General features: G+C 46.1%; 1 protein-coding gene across 3 annotated transcripts; it reads left to right on the forward strand.

Annotated features, from left to right (window-relative positions):
• Positions 1 to 10,219: 10,219 nt before the first annotated feature.
• LOC132208043 (utrophin-like) lies at positions 10,220 to 23,699 on the forward strand. 3 transcript variants are annotated; one of them, XR_009444157.1, is made up of 4 exons: positions 10,220 to 10,691; positions 12,470 to 12,628; positions 19,164 to 19,381; positions 23,543 to 23,699. XR_009444157.1 is itself a non-coding variant. In XM_059643787.1 (3 exons), exons 1-3 carry the CDS (start codon positions 10,619 to 10,621, stop codon positions 23,687 to 23,689), a joined length of 489 nt encoding a protein of 162 aa, XP_059499770.1. In that variant the 5' UTR covers positions 10,220 to 10,618; the 3' UTR covers positions 23,690 to 23,699. The 3 variants fall into 3 exon arrangements, 2 of the variants coding, with proteins under 2 accessions (XP_059499770.1, XP_059499771.1); XM_059643787.1 differs by lacking the exon at positions 12,470 to 12,628 and having other exon boundaries at positions 19,164 to 19,432; XM_059643788.1 differs by lacking the exon at positions 12,470 to 12,628.
• Positions 23,700 to 25,559: the final 1,860 nt, after the last annotated feature.

The raw sequence follows: 25,559 nt of genomic DNA on the forward strand, positions 1-25,559 counted from the left end.
CTGAAACCCCCTTCATGGAGCACTTCCCCAGTGCTGACACCATCCCAGTGCTGAGTACCCCTCAGTGCAGCACTCCCTCAGTGCTAACACCCCATCACTCCCTCAGTGCTGACCACCTTTCAATGCTAACCCGACCTCAGTGCAGCACTCCCTCAGTGTTGACCCTGCTCAGTGCAGCACTCTTTCGATGCTGTCCCTGCTCAGTGCAACACTCTCTCATTCTTTTCACCCACACCGCCCTCAGTGTCAACCCCACAATGAGGCACCGCATTAGTATGGCCCTCTGACAAAGCAGCACAGCCTCAGAACTGACCCATTGACAATGAATCTTTCCCTGTGTACTGACCCTCAGAGTACTACTGTACCACAGCACTGACACTCTAATCCTGTCGCACTGCCTTGATTCTGTCTCCTTGACAAGGAGTGCGGTGTCAGAATTGAAAGTGGTCAGCACTGAGAGAAAGTCACCCTCTCAGAGGGACAATATGAAGGGAGAGCTTCACTGTCAGGAGGTCAATCTTCAGACAGTGCTCCAGGACTGAGGCTCAATATTAAGTGACTGCAATACTGTCAGAGGGTCAATGATGAGCACGTGCTGAAGTGTTGCAGAGTAAGTACTGAGGGAGTGCTGCATTGTCAGTGTCATCAATGAGTGAGCTCCACACTGTCGGAAGGCCAATTTTTAGCAAGTGCTGCACTGTCAGAGTGTCACTACTGAGGGAGAACTGCACTGTCAGAACAGTGAGTCATCACAGAGCACTGCACTGTCAGAGGGTCAATATTAATGGTATGCTACACAGAGTTGGGTTAGCAATGAGGCAGTGCTACACTGAGGGGAGTCAGTACGAAGGGAAACTGCCCTCTCAGAGGGTCAACAGTAAGAGTGTGCCAGCGGGTCAGTGCTGGGGAATTACAGCACTGAGAGATGGTCAGCAGTCCCTCAAGTCCTGACTCTCTGACAGATTAGCCACTCCCAGAGATTCGGTACTCCCTCATAACTAGCCACCTGGCAACAAGGTACAAACTCAGAACTGACCCTCTGGCCATTATGCCCTCTCTCTGTTTTGACATTTTAAACATGACGGTCTTCCCTTAATCATGGGGATTTTCAGCACTTCCTCAGTACTCCTGGCCCCCTGACAGTGTTGCACTGCCTCAAACTGACCATATTAAAATGAGGCATCATCTCAATTTGATCCTTTGACAATGATGCACTCCCTCAGCACTGACCCTCTAACAATAAGGCACTCCATCAGTCGTGACCCTCTGCTGATAGTGCTGCAGGACCTCAGTACTGATCCTCCGATTGTGCGATTCCCTCAATTCTTATCCCATTACAATGAGGCACTGCATTCGTATGGCCCTCCGACGAAGTAGCACAGCCTCAGAAGTGATCCATTGACAATGAAGCTTTCCCTCGGTACTGACCCTCTGAGTGCTACTCGACCACAGCACTGACACTCTAATCCTGCGTAACTGTCTCAATTCTGACCTCAATCCTGACCCTGTGATTGTGAGGCACTCGGTTCTGACCCTGTTACATTGACATTGCAGTTCTTCCTCATTGTTGACCCTCTTGCAGTGCAGAATTCACTGACGCTCACGCACTCCCAATGCGGCATACCTTTAATACTGAACATCTGCTAGGACTGCAGGGAGCTGACTCTGACAGTGCAGCATTCTCTCAGTATTGACCCTGTGACAGTATTTCGGGAGAGTATGTCAGAGAGTCAGAACTGAGGAAGAGCTGCACTGTCAGTGGGCAAATATTCATGGATTGCTTGGGTCAATTTTAATGGAGTTGTGCAGTGTGACACATTCAGTATTAAGAGAGTACTGCACTGTCAGAGGGTCAATGATGGGAGAGTGCTGTGCTGTCGGAAGGTGTGTACTGAAAGGGAGCCGCCCTGCCAGAGGGCCTATATTAAGGCAGTGCAGCATTGTGAGAGGGTCGATATTTAGTGCATGCTCCTGTCTGAGAGGGTCAATTTGATGGGACAAGATGCCTCTGAAACTAACTTGTTGGAGTGCTGCACCGCCTGAGGGTTCGTCTGAAGGGAGTGATGCCCTGTCAGATGATGAGCTTTCCCTCATCTTTAACCGTCTGACAGTGCAGCACTCCCATAATATTAACCCGCTACCAGTGTGGCACTTGCTTACAATTGAACTTCTGACAGTGCACAAGTCCAACAAAATGATCCTCTTGAGTGTCGCACACACTCAATATTGGCCCTCCAACAGTGCAGCACTCCCTCAGGACTGACCGTCTGACATTGATACGTGGATCGTGTAGCAATCCTGTAATATTGACCCACTGACACAGCAGAACTCCCTCAATATTGTTTTTCTGACAGTATTGCACTACTGATCCTTCGGCAGTGCCCCTTGATATCAATCTTTTCACATTAGACCACTCCCTCAGCACTAACTCTCTGAATGTGCAGCACTTCTCAGGACTGATTCTGTGATATTTCAGCACTCCCACATCATTAACCCTCTGACAGTGCAGCCCTCCCTTTATATCAACCCTCCAACAGTGCACTGTTTCCTTAATATTGGACCTCTGATTGTGTGATATTCCCTCAGTGCGAAACTCTGACAATACAGCACTCTCTCTGAAATAGCTCTCTGATTAAGCACTTCCTCTGTGCTAACCCTCTGAAAATGGAGCTTTCTCTCATGACTGACCCTTTGCAGTGCTGCACTGCCTCAGTACTCACTCACCACAAGTGCAGCACTCCATTAAGAGTGATCCTCTGACAGTGTGGCACTCCCCTAATATTGGTCCACTGACTGTGTGGCACTCCCTTAATCCTGACCTGCTCGCGGTGCATCACTGCTCTAATATCAAACCTGCAGCTCTATCAGAGGGTCTGTCCTGAGCAAGTGCCCCATCGTCAGCATGTCAATTCTGAGGCAGTGCCTCTATATCAGTGAGTCAACATTGAGGTAGCTCCTGACGGTCAGAATTACGGGAGTGCCTCATATTTAGAGGGTCATTAACTGAGGGACAGCCTCATGATCAGCGGGTCAGTCTTTACGGACTGCCTTATAGCCAGTGTGTCAGTTCTGAGGCAGTGCCCTCAGTGTAACAGATTTAGAAATGGGGTAGGGGGCACATGATTAGAAGGTCAGTAGTAAGCTATTGGAACTTTGTCAGAGGGTCAGTACTCAGCGAGTGCCTCATTGACATCGGGTCCATACAGAGGGTTTGCACTGAGGGAATGCTTCCTTGTCAGAGATTCAGAACTGAGAAAGTGCCTCATTGTCAGAGGCTCATTCCTGAGGCAGTGCCTCATTGTCAGAGTGACATAATCAGATAGCACTCCTTCAATTCTAAACCTTAATACTGACCCTCTGACAATGAAGCACTGCCTCAGGACTGACCCTATGATAATGAAGTGTTCCTCAGGACTGAACCATTGACGATGTGACTCTCCATTCGTGTTGACCTTCTGATAATGGGGTTCTCCTTAAGTACTGACCCTCTGACGGTTGTGCACTGCCTCAGTACTGACCCTCTAAATATCTGCCACTCCGTCAATTCTGCCCTCCTTACGATGAGGCATTACCTCAATACTGACTGGGGTGCAGGTCTCTGGCACAGAGTCTGTCGCTCTTGGAACGAAGGGAAGGGGGTTTCGGAGGAGAGCGTTAGTCATTGGGGACTGAATAGTTAGAGGGACAGATAGAAGGCTTGTTTGGAACCGAAGAGACTCACGATTGGTGCGTTGCCTCCAGGTGCTAGGGTCCGTGTTGTCTCGGATAGTGTCTTTGGGGTCCTGAAGGGAGAGGGTGACCAGCCCCAAGCCATGGTCCACAAAGGTACCAATGACATAGGTAGAAAGAGGGATAGGGACGTCAGGCAGGATTTCAGGGAGCTCCGCTGGAAGCTGAGAGCTCAAACAAACGGAGTGGTTATCTCTGGTTTGTTACCCGTGCCAAGTGATAGCGAGGCAAAGAACAGGGAGAGATTTCAGCTGAAGACGTGGCTGCAGGGATGCTGCAGGTGGGAGGGCTTCAGGTACATGGACAATTGGGGCTCATTCTGGGGAAGGTGGGACCTGTACAAACAGGACGGTCTCCACTTGAACCAGAGGGGCACTAATATCCTGGGTGGGAAATTTGCTAGTGCTGTTCGGGTGGGTTTAAACTAGCTTAGCAAGGGGATGGGAAACTGTGGTGTAGTTTCAGTACACAGGAGAAAGAGAATAGAGAGGACATGGACAGGATCTCAGTGTCACAGGAGTGTGCTGGCAATAGCTATGAAGTGTTCTACTTGTCACTGCAGGCAAGCAAGCTGAATTGAAGTGTGTCTACTTCACTGCCAGGAGTATCCGGAATAAGCGAGGTGAGCTTGCAGCATGGATAGGTACCTGGGGCTTCGATGTTGTGGCCATGACAGAGACATGGATAGAGCAGGGTCAGGAATGGATGTTGCAGGTTCCAGGGTTCAGATCTTTGAGTAAGATCAGGTAAGGTGGGAAAAGAGGGGGAGGTGTGGCTTTGTTTGTCGAGGACAGGATAATGGAGGCTGAAAAAACTTTTGAGGAGGACTGGTCTACTGAGGTGGGATGGGCTGATGCCAGAAACAGGAGAGGAGAGGCCACACTGCTGGGAGTTTTTTAATAGGCCTCTGCAAAGTTCCAGGGATCTGAAGGAGAGGATTGGCAAAACGATTCTGGGCAGGAGTGAAAGGAACAGGGTGGTCATTATGGGAGACTTTAACTTGGTAAACATTGACTGGAAATGCTGTAACTCTCGTACATCGGATGGGTGAGTTTTTGTCCAATGCACGCAGGAGCGTTTCCCGACATGGTGCGTCGAAGGGCCGACAAGAGGGGAGGCCACACTGGATCTGGTACTTGACAGTGAACCAGGCCAGGTGTTTGATTTAGTGGTAGATGAGCACTTTGGAGAGAGTGACCATAATTCGGTTACGTTTAGTTTAGCGATGGAGTGGGAGAGGAACATGCCACAGGGCAAGATTTCGAGATGGGGGAAGGCAATTATAATTGGGCAAGACTTAGGAGGCAAAGAATGGGGTAGCAAAATGCAAGGGATGGGGACAATCGAAATGGGGAGCTGGTTTAAGTAACAGATATTGCGTGTCCTTGATAGGTAAGTCCCTGTCAGGCAGGGGTCAGTGATAAGGTAGGGGAACCGTGGTTTACTAAAGAAATTGTATCTCGCGTTAAGCAGAAGAGCGAGGCTTATGTGATGTTGAGATGAGATGGATTAGTTGATGCGATGGAGAGTTACAGATGAGCAAGGAAGGATTTAAAGAGAGAGTTAAGAAGAGCAAGGAGGGGTCCTGAGCAGTCATTCGCAGGTAGAATAAAGGAGATCCGTGAAGTTTTCTCAAGGTATGTGAGGAATATAAGGATGACTGGGGTAGGAATAGGGCCAATCAAAGACAGAAGTGGGAAGTTGTGTGTGGACCGGGTAGAGATCGGAGAGGTGCTAAATGAATATTTCTCATCTGTTTTCACTGAGGAAGAGGAGAATATCATCGAGGAGACGACTGAGATACGTGCGATTAGACTTGAAAGGATTCAGGTTAGTAAGGAGGAGATGTTATCAATTCTAGAAGGTGTGAAGCTAGCTAAATCCCCTGGGCCTGAGAGGAATTTTCAGAGAATTGTCTGGAAAGCTCGGGAGGAGGTGGCGGAGCCCTTGGCTTTGATCTTTGAGTCCTCATTGTCTGCAGGTTTAACACCAGAGGACTGGAGGATTGCAAATGTTGTGCCCTTGTTCAAGAGGGGCAGGAGAGATGACCCAGGCAATTACAGCCAGTGAGCCTTACGTCTGTTGCAGGAAAAGTTTTGGAAAGGGTTATAAGAGATAGGGTTTATAATCATCACGGAAGCAACAATTTGATTGGAGATAGTCAACATGGATTTGTCAAGGGCAGGTCGTGTCTCACAAACCTCATGGAGATTTTGAGGAGGTGACCAAGCATGTGGATGAGAGAAGGCCAGTTGACGTAGTGTACATGGACTTCAGGAAAGCCTTTGATAAGGTTCCACATGGTAGGCTATTGGAGAAAATACGGAGCCTTGTGATTGAAGGAGATTTAGCAGTTTGGATTAGAAACTGGCTTTCGGTAAAAAGGCAACCAGTGGTGTTTGATGGAAAATATTCAGCCTGGAGTCCGGTTACTCGTGTTGTGCCTCAAGGATCTGTTTTTGGCCCACTGCTGTTTGTCATTTTTATAAATGACTTGGACGCCGGCATAGGTGGATGGGTTAGTAAGTTTGCAAATGACACTAAAGTCGGTGGAGTGGTGGACACTGTGGAAGAATGTCGCATGTTGCAGGGAGACTTGGATAAAGTGCAAAATTGGGAGGAAAGGTGGCAAATGGAGTTCAATGTGAGGTGATTCGCTTTGAGAGGAATAATAGGAAGGTAAAATACTGGGCCAATGGAAAGATTCTTAGAACATAGAACATAGAACAGTACAGCACAGAACAGGCCCTTCAGCCCGCAATGTTGTGCCGACCATTGATCCTCATGTATGCACCCTCAAATTTCTGTGACCATATACATGTCCAGCAGTCTCTTAAATGACCCCAATGACCTTGCTTCCACAACTGCTGCTGGCAACGCATTCCATGCTCTCACAACTCTCTGCGGCAAGAACCTGCCTCTGACATCCCCTCTATACTTTCCACCAACCAGCTTAAAACTATGACCCCTCGTGCTAGCCATTTCTGCCCTGGGAAATAGTCTCTGGCTATCAACTCCATCTATGCCTCTCATTATCTTGTATACCTCAATTAGGTCCCCTCTCCTCCTCCTTTTCTCCAATGAAAAGAGACCGAGCTCAGTCAACCTCTCTTCATAAGATAAGCCCTCCAGTCCAGGCAGCATCCTGGTAAACCTCCTCTGAACCCTCTCCAAAGCATCCACATCTTTTCTGCAATAGGGCGCCCAGAACTGGACGCAGTATTCCAAGTGCGGTCTAACCAAAGTTTTACAGAGCTGCAACAAGATCTCACGACTCTTAAACTCAATCCCCCTGTTAATGAAAGCCAAAACACCATATGCTTTCTTAACAACCCTGTCCACTTGGGTGGCCATTTTAAGGGATCTATGTATCTGCACACCAAGATCCCTCTGTTCCTCCACGCTGCCAAGAATCCTATCCTTAATCCTGTACTCAGCTTTCAAATTCGACCTTCCAAAATGCATCACCTCGCATTTATCCAGGTTGAACTCCATCTGCCACCTCTCAGCCCATCTCTGCATCCTGTCAATGTCCCGCTGCAGCCTACAACAGCCCTCTACACTGTCAACGACACCTCCGACCTTTGTGTCGTCTGCAAACTTGCTGACCCATCCTTCAATTCCCTCGTCCAAGTCATTAATAAAAATTACAAACAGTAGAGGCCCAAGGACAGAGCCCTGTGGAACTCCACTCACCACTGACTTCCAGGCAGAATATTTTCCTTCTACTACCACTCGCTGTCTTCTGTTGGCCAGCCAATTCTGTATCCAAGCAGCTAAGTTCCCCTGTATCCCATTCCTCCTGACCTTCTGAATGAGCCTACCATGGGGAACCTTATCAAATGCCTTACTGAAGTCCATATACACCACATCCACAGCTCGACCCTCATCAACCTTTCTAGTCACATCCTCAAAAAACTCGATAAGGTTTGTAAGGCATGACCTACCCCTCACAAAGCCGTGTTGACTGTATTTGATCAAGCCATGCTCTTCCAGATGGTCATAAATCTTATCCCTCAGAATCCTTTCTAACACCTTGCAGACGACAGACGTGAGACTTATCGGTCTATAATTGCCGGGGATTTCCCTATTTCCTTTCTTGAAGAGAGGAATTACATTTGCCTCTCTCCAGTCCTCAGGTACAACTCCAGTGGAGAGCGAGGATGCAAAGATTTTCGCAAGTGGCGAAGCAATTGCATTTCTCACTTCCCAAAGCAGCCGAGGACAAATCTGATCCGGGCCTGGCGATTCTTGGTAGTGTGGATGTGCAGAGGGACCTTGGCGTCCATGTACATAGATCTCTGAAAGTTGCCACCCATGTTGATCGTGCTGTGAAGAAGGCATACGGTGTGTTAGACTTTATTGGGAGAGGAATTGAGTCCCAGAGCCGTGATGTCATGCTGCAACTGCACAAAACGCTCGTGCGACCTGTTCTGGTCGCTCCATTGCGGGATGAATTCGGAAGCATTGGAAAAGGAGCAGAGGAGATTTACCAGGATGTTGCCTGGTCTGGAGTGAAGGTCTTGTGAGAGAAGGCTGAGCGACTCGAGTCTGTCCTCATTGGAGAGAAGAAGGCTAAGAGGGCCTTTAATAGAAACATAGAAGACGATCAGAGAAAGATGAGTCAGGGTGGACAGTGAGAGTCTTTTTCCTAGGATGATGATGTTGGCTTGTACGAGGGGGCTCAGCTACAAATTGAGGGGTGATGGATTGAAGACAGATGTCAGAGGCAGGCTGTTTACCCAGAGAGTGGTAAGGGCGTGGAATGCCCTGCCTGCCAATGCAGTTAACTCAGCCCCATTCAGGGCATTTAAACAGTCCTTGGATAAGCATATAGATGATGATGGGATAGTGTGAGGGAATGGGCTTAGATTAGTTCACAGGTTGGCGCAACATCGAGGGCCTAAGGACCTGTTCTGCACTGTATTTTTCTACGTTCACAGATGACACTAAAATGAGTGAGAGAGTAAAGTCTGAAGAGGACAATGAAAATCTGCGGAAGGATGCAGAAAGTTTAAGTGAATGGACAAGGGTCTAGCAGATGGAGTCCAATGATGGTAGATGTGAGGGTATCCATTTTGGTAGCAATTATGGAAAAATGGAGTCTTGCTTAAATGGTGAAAAATTGTAGCATGCTGCTCCGCAGAGGGAGCTGGGCAGCCTTGTGTCTGAATCAGGTAGTTTGCAGATGCGGCTGGTAATTGAGACAGCAAATGGAATAGTGTCCTTCATTGCAAGAGTGATGCAGTTTAAAAATCGGGAGGGTATGCTACAGTTGTATAGGGTGCTGGTGAGGCTTGGTCTGGAGTAGTTTGTACAGTTTTCGTCTCCTCACTTGAGAAAGGATGTACTGGCACTGGAGGGGGTGCAAAGGAGGTTCACGAGGCTGATTCCAGAATTAAAAATGTTGCTGTATGGGGAGAGATTGAGTAGACTAGGATTGCAGTCACTGGAATTTAGAAGAATGAGGGGTGATCTAATAGAAACTTTTAAAATTATGAAACAAATGGATCGGAAATTGTTTCCACTGATGGGCAAAATTCCAACTCGGGGGCACAGCCTCAAAATAAGTGTGAACAGATTTAAAACTGAGTTGAGGATGAGCTTCTTCATCCAAAGGGTTGTGAATCTGTGGAATTCTCTGCCCACTGAAACAGTTGAGGTTCCCTTGTTGAATGTTTTGAAAGCCAAAACAGAGAGATCTTTGAACAGGAAAGGAATTGAGGGTTATGGTGAATGGGAGGGTAAGTGGAGCTGAGTCCGCAAAAAAGATCAGCGGAATGAGCTGGAAGAGACAGATGGCCTCCTCCTGTTTTATTTCTTATGTCCGTATGTCCTTAGATTGCCATCCTTGTCATTCCTCCTTCCCTGGAATAGGCCAGTTCTGAACTGAAGAGTAGGTCTTTAAATAACTCCCACGTATCAAATGTTGACCTCTACCAATAAAAGCTCCTCCCAATTAATACTGCTCAGCTCCTACCTAACACTGATGTAATTTTCCCTCCCCCAATTTCGTCCCTTCCCACAAGGTCCTGATTATCCATGGCTGTCTTAAAATGTAAGGAGATGCGATCGCCCATTTAAGAAGCTCCTGGTTCACTGTTTTTCCCAAGTGGGAGTCAGCTACAGGCTTTCTTGTTCCACGATGGGGGAGGAAATGGCCCAGTGGTATTATTGCTGGACTGTTAATTCAGAGACTGAGATAACATTCTGGGGACCTGTGTTCAAATCCCAGCACAGCAGATGGTGGAATTTGAATTCAATATAAAAGAAAATCATGAATTAAGAATATAATGATGACCATGAATTCATTGCCAAATGTCAGAAAAACTCACCTGGTTCACTGATGTGCTTTAGGGAAGGAAACTGCCACCCTTACATGATCTGGCCCACATGTGACTGCAGACCCACAGCAATATGATTGACTTTGAACTGTCCCCTAGGCAATTAGGGATGGACAATAAACACTGCGTAGCTAGTGATGTCCTCCTCCCATTAACAAATAAATAAAATTGGATTCTAGATCTTCCGATCCAAGATCGTTTCTTGCTCTCATAGTAATTTCTTTGCTTACAGTCACTTTCCCTCCTGCCTGTCTTTTTGGAATGTCGTATAGCCCTGCGCACTTAGCTCCAGTGTTGATCTCCTTGTAACCATGTCTTTGTAATAGCTATAAAATCATGCCCGTCAACTTAGAAATGTGCTATTAATTTGTTGATTTTGTTCTGAATACAATGAGCACGCAAGCAAAGAGCCATGAATTTAGCTTTATCACTTGATTTCACCTCTTGACACTATTTACAGCTGTTTTCTGTTTGTACATGCTGTCTTTTCCAGTACCACGCTGAGTATTGTTCTCGCGATAGTTCTTTCGTATCAGTCTGGGCGAATGTGCTCGTGTGGTCTCAGGAGTTGCGGAGGTCACGGCTCTGGGACAGCCGTTTCATCGCCCTATGCTGCAGGTAAGAAGAAAAGAAAATCTCTAGCTCTGAGCTCTGCAAACCTGGGCAATGTCAAAAGGGAAACAAGGTCAAAAGAATTTCAACAAGAATCTCAAAATTAACTGCTGAATTCATATCAACATTACGGGGATCGCCCAACTTAGTGGCCACAACATCCCACTTTATATTCTTCACAAACAATCCAAAGGCTGAAGTATCCGTATCCCTCTTAACTTTTATGGTTTTTGAGCAAATTTCTTGTTTCTAACTTGTGCATATTTGTGGTGCCTTATGACTTCTTGCATTTAGCAATTGATAAACTCACTCTCTCACGAGTTCAGGAGAAGCCAGTTTTACAGAATCCCCAGTGTGGAAACAGGCCACTCAGTTCAACAAGCCCACAGCAACCCTCCAAAGAGCATCCCACCTAGACCCATCCCCATTCCCCTGCTCTATCCCTGTCAGCCTGCATTTCCCATGGCTAATGTACCTAACCTAGACATCCGTGGGCACTGTGGGTAATTTAGCATTGCCAATCCACCTAACCTGCACATCTCTGGACTGTGGGAGGAAACCAGAGCACCCAGCAGAAACCCACACAGACAAGGGGAGAATGTGCAAACTCCACACAGACAGTCATCGGAGGCTGGAATGGAACTCAGGTCCCTGGTGCTGTGAGGTAGCGTTACTAACTACTGAGTCACCGTGTCACCCTGAGTTATCTTGACTCCTTCTGAAACATAGGAAGGTATCCACAAGACAAAGATCCTTTTTAATCAGCTTAATTCATACCAACTGAGGTGGATCTAGTTGTGTGTGTAAAGAAGGGGAGTCTTTCACGAGGGAACTTAACAATTTGGGAGACTCAGTCACCGAGGGAGCCTGACCCGAAGACTGGTCAAAACAATAATGATTCGATATGAATTAGTTAGAATGCAGCTGTTAACAGTAATCCTCCATCCCTATGTGGGAGCGAGATTTAACGTTCAAAATCAAAACTGAAACTCTTGAACAAGGTAGTTCAAAACAGCCAGTTCTCTGATTGAGGTTGTGGACTTGCTCGCCGAACTGGCTTCTTCTCATTCAGACGTTTCGTCACCATGATCGGTGACATCATCAGTACAGCCTCCAATGAAACGATGTTATTCTACTCTGTCTGGAATTGACACTGTCCGGTCTGTTACCATGAGTACTGTCATTTCCGGTTTTGATCTGTATGGGTTTGTATGTGGGGGTCCAATTGTATCTGCTTGCTGGTTGCATTATGGGTGGAGAATCACGCCTCTCAGAGGACACTGCGACAAGGTAACCGTAGTAGCCCAAGCCAAGCAGAGACACGCACAGGAATTCCGAGAGGCATGGTTCTGCACCCGTTCTCCAGCCTCACATTCTTGGTCTCTTCAGTCTGAATATGATCACTCAACCATATCCTTGATGACAAACAATAGAGTCTTACTTCCCAAAATCTACAAACAGGACTGTCCAGACAGATCCATTTGTTCTAATGATATCATCTTCTGCTGGAGGGATTCCGACATGTCTGCATTCTTGCTCAACTGAGCATTCCTTGCATTCGTGGTTGACAGAGCTGTCAGCCATGTCCATTGTGCTGCAGGGTTCCCAAGCGGAATATGAGTTGCTGTTCCTGCAACTTTGGGGTGGCATCATTTGTGGCACTGCAGGAGGCCCATGTTCAGTTCGGTTATGACTTTTGAGGAACGGATGGTCCCTTTGAGATTGAAATTTGGAGAAAGATTTCAGGATTTTTTCGTGTTCTTGTCTTTCTGTTATGCCCCTAGGAAAAAAGCAATGAAAGTGCCGTTAATGTTTTGCACGGCGAACTGCTGCACACTAACCGGTCTCACACCGTTACCATCACCTTGCCCTTGTGAAGGCAGATATGGATAAGGTTCTCAAAGCTGATAGAAGATTGAAACCACTTTAATCCTGTGACGATGGTAAGTTTCCCTTCTTATAAAAAAAAATGCTTGCAGCTGAATTCGCATAATATAGAGCACAGTGGTTCTGGTTAACACCACTGTCTCAATTCCACCCTTTGGTGACTTTCTGTGTGGAGTTTGCACATTCTCCATGTGCCTGCATGGGTTTTCTCCGGGTGCTCGAGTTTGCTCCCACAGTCAAAAGATGTGCAAGGTCGGTGGATTGGCCGTGCTAAATTTCCCAAGGTGTTCAGTGATGTGTAGGTTAGGTGAGTTTTTGGTGGATGGGTCTGGGTGGGATGCTGTGAGGGGCAGTGTGGGCATGTTGGGCTGACCGACCTGTTTCCACACTGTAAGGGTTCTCTGATTCATGATTCCATGATTTTACTGAGCGCAAAGGTACAATATTGACTCGTCATATTTGTCTCACCTCTTTACACATTGACAAGAAAGCTTTAATGTCAGTTTCTATGCATTTGCAACGTGTCTGCTGTCCACAACAAGGCTGACTATATCTCCTTCTCTAATGCACATCTCCTGTCCCCTAACACTGAGAGGTGACACTTGTTTTTCATTTAGTACAATCAATAAAACAATAGCCTCCATATTGCATCCAGCGGTTTCTCTTAACACTCACACACTGTTCTTTTTTTCCTCCAGGTATTGACCACTCATCATTTCAAATTCCTCATCTCATCTCTCTCTCATGCGCTCTCCCTCTCTCTCCCTCTCTCTCTCTCTCTCTCCCTCTCTCTCCCTCTCTCTCCCTCTCTCTCCCTCTCTCTCCGTCTCTCTCTGTCTCTCTCTCTGTCTCTCTCTCTGTCTCTCTCTCTGTCTCTCTCTCTGTCTCTCTCTCTGTCTCTCTCTCTCTCTCAGTCTTTATCTCTCCTCTCCCTGTTCTCCCCCATCACTCACAGGCACCAACAGAGGTTCACAGTCACACTATGTTGCACATGCATATTCTGTCCCTCATGCACAAACACACTACACACACACAAAAAAAAAAGTCAGGAACACAGTCTCTCATGAACACACTCTGTCACATTCTCACTCATTCATACTCCATACCGTCACACAGTCGTACACGGTCTTGCACACATTCTGTAGCACACTTGCATGCACTGTCGCAGGATCTTTTGCCAATGCTCTTACTCTCAAGTACACACACACTACCACAAATCTCTCCCTCACACACTTAGGTTTGCAAATTCACTTGCTGTCAAGCTCACTCACACTTAGAGACACACTCACTCCCTCATGCATGCTGTAACGCTCCCTTCTTGTGCTAACTCCCTTTCACACACTCTCAAGCTCAGTCACTGGCACACACATTCTGTCGTGCGCACACACACACTTTCATGCACTGTCTTTGCACTCTTGAGCACAATCATATGCTCACCTCTCTCTTGCACACAGTCAATTTGATTTGAGTCAGAGCTAATGGGAGCTGCAGATGCTGGAGAATCCAAGATAATAAAATGTGAGGCTGGATGAACACAGCAGGCCAAGCAGCATCTCTGATGAAGGGTCTTGGCCCGAAACGTCAGCTTTTGTGCTCCTGAGATGCTGCTTGGCCTGCTGTGTTCATCCAGCCTCAGATTTTATTATCTTGATTTGAGTCATCATTGTCACATGTGCCCAGGTACAGTGATAAGTTTTCTTCTGCATGCAGTACAGACAGGTGATATCAAACAAGGCGCATTCATGAAACGGAACATAGTGACAGCTACAGAGAAGATGCACAGAGAGCAAGATCAAAATTAGATTTAAGCTTTTCAGTGTCCTATTCAGATGTCCAATAACAGCGGTGAAGAAGCTGTTCTTGAATCTTTTCACGCATGTATACAAACTTTTTTTACATCTTCCCTTCAGAAAAAGGGAGAAGAGAGTGTATTTGTGGGGTGAGAAGGGCCTTTGATTATGTCAGTTTCTTTCCCGAGGCAGCGGCAAGTAGAGGTGGAATCAACGAATGGAAGGCTGGTTTGCATGATGGACGATGCTGTGTTCATGACTCTGCAGGTTTCTTGTGGTCGTAGGAAGAGCTGTTGCCAAACCATGCTGTGACATGCATCCACATAGGATGCTTTCTCTGGTACATGAATGAAAGTTGACCTTGCGGACACTCCAAATTACCTTAGCCTGCTGGGGAAATAGAGACATTTGGTGTGCTTTTTTGCCCATTGCGATGATCTGGGTGGACGAGGAGAGATTGTTGGTGATCGACACTCTCAACTATCTCCACGTCAGCAACATCTCTCACTGTCTGATGCAGGTGCTCACACACTCACATTCTGTCACTTATTCTGTCTGTCTGTCTCTCCCTCTCTCCCTCATTGCCCATCTCTCGCTCTCTCTCTCTCGCGCTCTCTCTCTCTCTCGCGCTCTGTCTCTCTCTCTCGCGCTCTGTCTCTCTCTCTCGCGCGCTCTGTCTCTCTCTCTCGCGCGCTCTGTCTCTCTCTCTCGCGCGCTCTGTCTCTCTCTCTCGCGCGCTCTGTCTCTCTCTCTCGCGCGCTCTGTCTCTCTCTCTCGCGCGCTCTGTCTCTCTCTCGCGCGCTCTGTCTCTCTCTCTCGCGCTCTTTTTCTCACACACCAACTCATTGCTCAGTATTCCATGGTGTCTGAATTGTTGGAAGAATTAACTTAGACTGAGCGTGGATTTTCTCCCAAATTAGTTATGACAAAGCAGAACCAATTCTGCCTGGAAGAAGAAAGGCAGGAGCCATAATAATTTGGGATTGTTTTGCTAGAGGAACCGTGCTGTGACATGCATCCAGATAGGATGCTTTCTGTGGTACATCAATGAAAGCTGCCCTTGTGGGCACATGGAATTGCCTTAGCCTCCTGGGAAGTAGAGACAACGGTGTGCTTTTTTGCTCATTGCGATGATGTGGATGGACCAGTGAACTAATCTAAGCCCATCCCCCTACACGATCCCATTATCATCCATCTGCTTATCCAAGGACTGTTGAAATGCCCCTAATGTGGCTGAGCTAACTGCATTGGCAGGCAGGGGGTTCCACATCCTTACCACTCTCTGAGTAAAGAACCTGCCTCTGATATCTATCTCAAATCTATTATCCCTCACTGTTTAGCTGTGCCCCCTCATACAAGCTGACGTCATCATCCTTGGAAAAAGACCCACACTGTCCACCCTGTCTCATCCACTGATCATCTTGTATGTCTCTATTAAATCCCCTCTGAACCACCTTCTCTCAAATGAGTACAGACCCAAGTCCCTCAGCCTTTCTTCAGAAGACCTTCGCTCTGGACCAGGCAACATCTCCTCTGCACCTTTTCCAATGCTTCCACATCCTTCCTGTAATGGGGCGACCAGAACTGTACGCAATATTCCAAATGAGACCGCACCAGTTTTTTGGACAGTTGCTCTGGATCTCAATCCCACTGCCAATTAAACCTAAAACACCGTAAGCCTTCTTCACAGCACTATCAACCTGGATGGCAATTTTCAGGGATCGACATAGATGGACACCCTCTGCACAGCAACACTACCAAGAATCTTTGCATTGACCCAATATTCTGCCTTCCTATTATTCATCCCAAAGTGAATCACCTCACATTTATCCGCATTGAACTCCATCTGCCACCTTTCCGCCCAATTCTGCAGTTCATCCAAGTCGACCTGTCACCTGCAACATTCTTCCACATTGTCCACCACTCCACCGACTTGAGTGTCATCTGCAAACTTACTAACCGATCTACCAATGCCTCCGTCCAAGTCATTTATAAAAATGACAAACAGCAGTGGTCCCAAAACAGATCCTTGAGACAAACCAGTAGTAACCAGACTCCAGGCTGAATATTTTCTATCAACCACCACTGGTTGCCTCCTTCGCCAAAGCCAGTTTCTCATCCAACCTGCTAAATTTCCCTCAATCCCATGTCTCCATGTTTTCTCCAATAGCCTACCATGTGGAACCTTATCGAAGGCTTCACTGAAGTCCATGTCCACCACGTCAACTGCCCGACCCTCATCCACGTGCTTGGTCACCTTCCAAAATTACTCAATGAGGCTTGTGAGACACGACCTGCCCTTGACAAATACATGTTGACTATCTCCCATCAAATTGGTGCTTGCTCGATGATTATAAATCCTCTCTCTTATAATCCTTTCCAAAACATTTCCTACAACAGACGGAAGGCTCACTGGGTTTATAATTACCTGGGTCATCTCTACTGCCCTCTTTGAACAAGGGCACAACATTTGCAACCCTCCAGCCTTCTGGTACTAAACCTGTAGACAATGAGGATTCAAAGATCAAGGCCAAAGGCTCCGCCACCACCTCCGTAGCCTCCCAGAGAATCTGAAAGTTTCGAAGGATGCTGCGTTGTATCCGGAGGTTGGTGGGGTGGTACGTTAGGACGAGGGAGACTTTGTTTTGGTTGTTGTTGCGGGGTTGGGTGAGAGGGATTTGTTGCAGGAAATGCTGGAGACACGGTCGAGGGCGTTATCAACCACAGAGCGGGGCAAGTTGTGGTCTTTGAAAAATGAGGACATCTGAGATATACGGGAATAGAATACCTCATCCTGGGAGTGCAGATGCAGAGGCAAAGGAATGGGGAATAGGGGATGAATTGTTGCAGGAATATGGTGAGAGGAGGTGTAATCTTGGTAGCTGTGGGAATTGGTGGAGTTGAAATGGATGTTTGTTTCTCAGTGGTTGGTAATAGAGTGGTCCAGGTAGGAGAGAGAGGTATCAGAGATTGTCCAGGTTAACTTCAAGTTCGGGAGGAAGGTGTTGGTGAAGTGGAGCCCCTTGTGGGAACACGAGGCGGTGCCGATACAGTCATCGATGTAACGGAGGAAGAGGTGGGGTTGAGGGCCAGTGTAGGTACGGAAGAGGGAGCGTTGCATGTAACCTCCAAAGAGGCAGGCATCGCTTGGGCCCATTTGGCTACCCTGGCCACCCTCTTTGTCTGTAGGAAGTGGGAGGAATTGAAAGAGAAACTGTTGAGGGTTGTTCAAGGACCGGAACTTCCCCCTCCTCAGTGGTCAAAAACGCCCTCGACCGTGTCACCCGCGTTTCCCACAACTCATCCCTCACACCCGCACCCCATAATAACTACCAAAACAGTGTCCTCCTCACCCTCACGTACCACCCCACCAACATCCGGATTCAATGCGTCGTCCTCCGACCCTTCTGCCATCCGCAATCCGACCCCACCACCAAAGACATTTTTCCCACCACCCTTAGGTGACCCCCTTATCCGCTCCACACTCCCCTCTAGCACTCACTGCACCCAGCACTTTTCCCTGCATATCCATAAATGTTGTCATCACAACGTTTAAAATTCACTGGTCCTGATACCTCCCCCCCATCCCAGGCCCCAGGAAGAATTTCCTCATCAAACAGATGTTTACCTGCACATCTGCTAATGTGGCAGACTGTATCCACTGTTGCCATTGTGGCCCCCTCTACATCGGGGAAACCAAACAGAGGTTTGGGGACCGCTTCACCTGTGCTCAGTTTGCACTAAAGAACTGCACCTCCCAGTCGCGAACTGTTTCGACTCTCCCTACCAATCCTCAGGTAACATGTCCATCCTGGGCCTCCTGCAGTGCCACAACGATGCCACCTGAAGGTTGCAGGAGCAGCACCTCATATTGCGCTTGGGAACCCTGCACTCCATGGTATCAATGTGGACTTCACAAGCTTCAAAATCACCCCTCCCCCTCCCGCATCCCAAAACCAGCCCACCTATCCCATCCTGCCACCTCAAACCCCACCCCCATTTCCTACCTCCTAACCTCTTCCCGCCCCGGAGACCTGTTCGTCCTCCCCGGACTGACCTATCCCCTCCCTACCTCCCCACCTACACTCACCTCTGCTGGCTCCATCCCCACCTCTTTAACTTGTCTGTCTCCTCTCCACCGATCTTCTCCTCTATCCATCTTTGATCCGCCTCCCCCTCTCTCTCTATTTATTTCAGAACTCTCTCCCCCTCCCCCTTTTCTGATGAAGGGTCTCGGCCCAACGTGTCAGCTTTTGTGCTCCTCAGATGCTGCTTGGCCTGCTGTGTTCATCCAGCTGCACACTTTGTTATCTCTACATCTCTTAACAACCCCATGAAGTGAGTTCTAGAGCGAACTATGCAGGGTAGACTTTGGGTTTATCATTCTAACTTGCCAGTCCTGAAAGATGAAAGTTGGTTTGTGTTGGATGTTTGTCTCATAGCTATGAAAGATATCCTGAAAGGATTTTTCAAATCTTTTGTTGAGATTTGTACCCATTTAGTCACTAATCCTTTTCCTTCTTTAAAGTTTCCTTGGTAGTGACAAATTTCAAATATCTGCAGAATTTTATTTGGCTTTGTATTGGTTCTCTGTGATTCTCTGTTAACGGCTCCGCGACCTGCCAGCTAATTACAGAATTTATCATTGATGTGCCTGTACCAAAATCTTTCGTCTTATACTATATATCCCAATTTCAGGAGAAAGTCCAGAGAGACCTTTTAAAGGAAAGGGGATTAGAAAGAAAATCTATCAATCAAAATCATGAATAGTTGATAAATTATTTGCATTCCATATTTCCAGAACCTGCCCCGGAAGAGAGAGCCCAGAGAATTGCCAAAGCTGTCCGCAAACAGTCAATAGAAGTGAAGGAAAATTGGGAACAACTGAAAATCCGTGGTAGCAACTGGCAGAAACAGGTGGAAAAGGCGTTGGAGAAACTTCAAGAACTGCAAAAAGTTCTGGATGATCTTGAGGCTCATGTGATAACAGCTGAGGGGGTCCACACTGATTGGCAACCTGTGAGTGACCTGCTTATTGACTCATTGCAGGATCACTTTGATAAAAGCACAGTAAGTGCAATTACATTACACTTCACTTATGAACAGATGTAACCACAATGTTGTATCGAGACGATCAGTAGTATGAGTACTTGAGTAATATTGATTGAATGGTTGTTAACTTAATTTTCAAATTAAAACTGAGTTGAGCATGCCTTCTGATGATATCACATGGTTAATATTAGTATAGTTGAGGATTCTATTAGTCAGTGACATCAGCTGAGTTATCTGCTTGTTGCCATGTTATCAGGGTTCAAGGTAAAGTCTTAGCACGCCATTTGGCGACTCCTTAGAGAGAGACAACTGGTTATGATTTAACCTGAAGATCACCATGCCTCAGGGAAGTAGAGGGGTTGAGGCGAAGACCCTTTGTGGTAAGCTCACTGGTATGGCAATTGAGCCCTCTCTGCAGGGCATCAGTCTGCATCACAAGCCAACTGAATTTGAATAGAGTTTAGGATTGGAGAGCCATCCATGCAATTATTTTTTTTTAATGAATGTTTCTCACTGGGACTTTCTCACCGGCAAACTTTTTAAAAGCCAGCTCAGCCATACAGGCGAGATCAGTTCCTGATCTCAGCTGAATTTTTTGACCTGGGGTGGGTCAGCGTTAGGAGTTCATTGATTGGAATGAATTCTCATTAAGTTAGCGAGAGGGATACTACACGTGAATAGATCGATGTTTTGAAAAGAGGATAAGATATGAGCAAAAGTTTAATTGATGTGGAAGACCAGCCACAATCATCATCGACGGTGGAGCAAGCTTGAGCGGCCATGCAACGTTGTGCTGCCGCTATTTGACTTGTTCTGTGGAAAGGAAGGAAAATGGTCCAAGTGTCAAAAATGCCGAAGACCACATCATTCTACAACCTCAAAATTTGATTGTGTTCAGCATATTATCACTCCTGGTACCCCTAAATCCTGGTCTATCATCTCAGCAGCTCGACTCTGCCCAAAAGCTAGTTACTTGTGACATTTTTGAGGGATCTTCCCAAGTCTGAAAATCATTTTTGTTTTTGTACAATCAGAGTTGGCCAGTGTGGAAGGAGGTCGTTTGGCATATCGTAGCTCTTTGAAATAACTCCCCAATTCGTCCCCCTCTGCTTGGCAATGACTTCAACCGCTTATAAAATCTCTTTAATGGAGGGAAACTTTGAAGGCATCTGATTGGAGTATTAACGATCCCAGAATACAGCTGAGCCTTATTAAGTTGTTAGTTCTGATGATCAAGAGCTTGATGAAAGAGGATTGTTTGAAAAAGTGCTTTAAAAGAGGAAATGTACAGAGGCGAAGAGGTGTAGGAAGTTAGCGAGTTTTGAGAGGATTTGTTGCTTGGGTTGAGGTTCTGGATGTGAGTTTGCTCGCTGAAGGTGCAGGAAGTCTCTTCTTGGGTTTGAAGCCGACACAATTCAATGTTTGGCAACTAGTAGTGGGCCGTTTAAAATCAAGAGTGGGCAAGAGGACATAATTAGACGAGTGCAGATATCCTGAAGTATGGTTGGACTGGTGGAGATTACCAAAATAGCGATAGGCATAGCCAAGTAACGATTTGTAAACAAAAATGAGAATTTAATAAAATTACTGTTAATGGTATCAGTCAGGTAGAAAGTACAGAGAATAGGAATTGGTTCAAGTTGAGACTCAGGCAGTGGAGTTTTCGACGACCTCACGTGTTCAATGGACAAATGTGGGTCTCCATCAGGGAATGCATTGGAATAGTCAGGTCCAGAAGTGAAGTAGTTCCAGGTGAAGGTTTCACTGCTAATGAGCCGAGACAAAAGACAGGTAGGCAGGATTGAAAAGATGTAAAGAGACAGCTTTAGGGATTGCATGAATGTGTGGTCGGACGTTCATCGTGGGATAAACAAGATGCCAAGGTTGTGCTGAAACAAGTGTAATATTACATTGTTGCCAAGGCGGAGTAATGCAATCAGTAGGTCGTGAATAGAGATTGGTGTGGGGACCACAAAGTGGTCTTCCCAGTTTTAAATTGTTATCTCTACATAGTTGCGCAACTTTATGTTCTGTTCAAAAGGCATCACTGACAAGGAAACAGAAGTTAGCCATTTGTTTACGTGTCAATATATCTTGATTTTTCCACCATGTTCTCCAATTATTGACACAACATGTGCAGTGTACGAAGTGAACCGTTCAAACCTTAAAAGGAGATGTTAAAATTGTGGAATATAAAGTTAAATTTATTTTATTGAAAATTTAAATAAATTAGATGAAGGTTTGACCAAGACTGCAAGGAATTAGATGGAACACCAGATGAATAAAACAAGCAGTAGTAAGGTGGTACTAGCTGGATGTTCCTGAAGAAACAGAACGCAGCCAACCTTTCTTCCATCAGGGGGATTAATTGTGTGGTGTCAGACACAGTCGATGAAATCATTCCTTCTGTCTTTACTGTCTGACTAGACTATGGTTGTAATATTTCCTTTTTTAAGCGCTCAAGGTTCGACATACTTCACTTGACATTCTCATTTTATAAATTTTAAGAAGTTGACTTATTGTCAAGTCACGATAGGATTAAAAACACATTCTATAACTGTTTGAAGTCAGAAGTCACATGACACCAGCTTGTCATCCAACAGGTTCATTTGAAATCACACAAGCTTTTGGAGTGCAGCCCCTTCATCAGGTGCAGTTAGTGAGGTGACCACAGAGAGACACAGCTTATCAGCAGAGAGATCAAATGATCATAGAATTGGCGTGAGTGGAGTGTCAGATAATAACTCTATACAGGTGACCAAGAGTGTCAGAGGCAAGTAAAGCGTTTATAAAGTCCATGTCAGTGCTGTGTTGTCATGATAATCAGGCAGCGCAACAGGAATGTACAAAAGGTGACATCTCAGGTCAGACTCTGACTTGTAGTTTAGAGGCTTGTGTTCAGAATCTGTCTTAGAGTTTTAACCTTTATTTCAAAAGCAAGAATTTATAAGATACCACACTGACTGTAACTACAAGTTGTGTGTTTCTTCAACAAAATATCTGCAAACAAACAAACATCCTGGATGAAGACTTATTATCTGACACTCCACTCACACCAGTTGTATGATGTTTTGATCTGTCTGCTTGTGAATTGTGTGTCTGTGTGTTTTCCTCCCTGACCGCACCTGATGAAGGGACTGCACTCCCAAAGCTTGTGTGATTTCAAATAAACGTGTCAGATTATAACCTGATGTCATGTGACTTCTTACTTTGTCTATCCTAGTCCAACACCAGCACCTCCACATTATAACTGTTTGGAACCAAGTCAGTGCAACAGGTACATATCGAACATTTGACTTCGGAAGAATGCCGAGTGCTGAAAAGTTCATTAATAACAAAGGATTTCTTCATTATGCCATCTATCGTAACATGCTGCGTCTCACAGTTACAATGAAAGGATGGCCACTTGAATTTAGCAGGGCCAAGAACAGTTATGGACATTTTTAGCATGGGAGGAGGCCATTCAACCTATTTAAACTGTCCCAGCTCTCTCCCAGCGCAACAAAATTAATCCTTCTCTCGAACTCATTCCACATATTTCACAGAATTGAAATATATAGGTACATACTTAAGAGATTTGAACATCAAGTGAGCAGTTCTCGCACTTCACCTTGTCACTAAAAATGGAAAATGTGACTTACAAGGAGTGGCTCTTTATTTTTGTTCTGTTTTGATGATGAAGCAGATGCAAGTCCAAGTGCTGGAACTGGCGTCTTGAACTTAGCAACTGTTCAACGTGTACAAAATGAATTCTGTGCACATCTACTAAAAGCAGTTTTATGGAAGGAAAAGGTACCAAAGAAGATTTGGTGTATTGTGCTTGATGCTATTAGACTCCAACCTGTGAAAACAGAACTCGACGACTGTGAGTGTTGAGTTCTGAGAGGGTGCTATCTTGTTTGAATGTACATTGCGAAGCCTAGGCCTATTTTCCCAACAGCAAAATTGGTAATCCAGCAAGAAATGGCTATTTCTCACATTTGTTGGCTGTAAGTGTCTGTTTAAAGTTTGCTTATATACAGGTGCTTAACCTGCTTTTACAGTTTGAACATTTGTTGTGCCAATGAAAATTTTTTGAATGGTTTCACCTCCAGTTTTCCACTTTATACATATTTGGTATTTTTTCAGGGTAAGGACTATCTTCAAAATCTGAGATTGGGTTTTGAAAGACAGCAGCCTTTGTTTTGGAGAGATAATGGGAACTGCAGATGCTGGAGAATGCGAGATAACAACGTGTGGAGCTGGATGAAGACAGCAGGTCAAGCAGCATCTTAGGAGCACAAAAGCTGACGTTTCGGGCCGAGAACCTTCTTCAGAAAATGGGGAGGGGGTGCGGTTTCTGAAATAAATAGGGAGAGAGGGGGAGGCGGATGGAAGATGGATGGAGGAGAAGATCGGTGGAGAGGAGAGTATGGGTACGGAGGCAGGGAGGGGATAGGTCAGTCTGGGGAGGCGGGACAGGTCAAGGGAGCGGGATGAGGGGAAATAGGGGTGCGGTATGAGGTGGGAGGGGGGATGGGTGAGAGGAAGAATAGGTTAGGGAGGCGGGGACGAGCTGGGCTGGTTTTGGGATGCAGTGGCAGGACAGGAGATTTGCAAGCTTGTGAAATCCACATTGATACCATTGGGCTGCAGGGTTCCCAAGCAGAATATGAGTTGCTGTTCCTGCAACCTTCGGGTGGCGTCATAATGGCACTGCAGGAGGCCCAGGTTGGACATGTCCTCTCGGGAATGGGAGGGGGAGTTGAAATGGTTAGTGACTGGGAAGTGCAGTTGTTGATTGCAAACTGAGCGTAGGTGTTCTGAAAAGCGGTCCCCAAGCCTCTGCATCGTTTCCCCAATGTAGAGGAAGCCACAACGGGGACAGCGGATGTTTTGGATATTTCTTAAGCATTGATTTTCATTCAGAGTTGGTTGGATTTTGCTGAAGCAATAGACATAACTCAGTATGATGTAGACAATGTCAGAGTTCATGTTTCGCGTCCTGTGACCCTTCCTCAGATCCCACTCTTGACTGATGCTGCCAGACCTGCTGAGCTTTTGCAGCAACTTCTGCTTTTGTTGCTGATTTACAGTGCCCACAGTTTTTTTTGTTTTTTACGACACAGACAAAACTTGATCTCTGCAGGAAGCATGATGCTGCATTCTCCAACTTCCCTGCCTTTTTGTAATATGATATTGTCTTTTTAGGACAGAAGTGGCTTTTTTTTGTTTGTTTTAACTTCCGCACATACTTTCTATGCAGGTTAAAAGTCTACACCTTTTCAGTTCTCTGCTGCATAATGAAGACTTGGAACAATTTTTTTATGTAAAGTAGAAAATCAGTGTGGTTTGTTTTCCAAAATGTGATGTGTAAGTGCAACACTTAACAGTGTGTTCATCAAACTATTGTTTCCTTTGATCTGTGTGTTGCAGAAATTTCCAGAATCATTTCATATTTTTTTTGGTATATTTTAGCAGCTTTCCTGGAGCAAGTCTGTTTTCCTTCGGATGAGACGACTTTCAGACATACTCCCTTTATTATGAGATTTAATTACGGTAAAATGAGGAGGATTTTTATTCACTGAGACACACATGACTATGTGTTTAAAGCATTGGAAAATGCGTTCTGTTCGGACTGTCATGTTATCTGGTGTTTGTACCAGGCTTTCCGATTAAATGCAAGTGATTAAGGATGCTAATGATGCCACATGTTATTACAAGAGGAAATGAACATACAAGTAAGGATTTTATGCCACATTTATACATAGCGTGGACCGTGCAGCATGGATGCAGTGACTGAGTGAAATGGGATGCAGTGACTGAGTGAAATGGGATGCAGTGACTGAGTGAAATGGGATGCAGTGACTGAGGGAAATGGGATGCAGTGACTGAGGGAAATGGGATGCAGTGACTGAGGGAAATGGGATGCAGTGACTGAGGGAAATGGGATGCAGTGACTGAGGGAAATGGGATGCAGTGACTGAGGGAAATGGGATGCAGTGACTGAGGGAAATGGGATGCAGTGACTGAGGGAAATGCTCACAGCGAATTGCCCCCTCCATCCTGACCCGCTCACAGCGACTTGCCCCTCCAGTCCAGACCCGCTCATAGCGACTTGCCCCTCCAGTCCAGACCCGCTCACAGTGACTAGCCCCTGCAGTCC

This window comes from Stegostoma tigrinum, unplaced genomic scaffold (assembly GCF_030684315.1).
Source record: "Stegostoma tigrinum isolate sSteTig4 unplaced genomic scaffold, sSteTig4.hap1 scaffold_263, whole genome shotgun sequence".
NCBI lineage: Eukaryota > Metazoa > Chordata > Chondrichthyes > Orectolobiformes > Stegostomatidae > Stegostoma > Stegostoma tigrinum.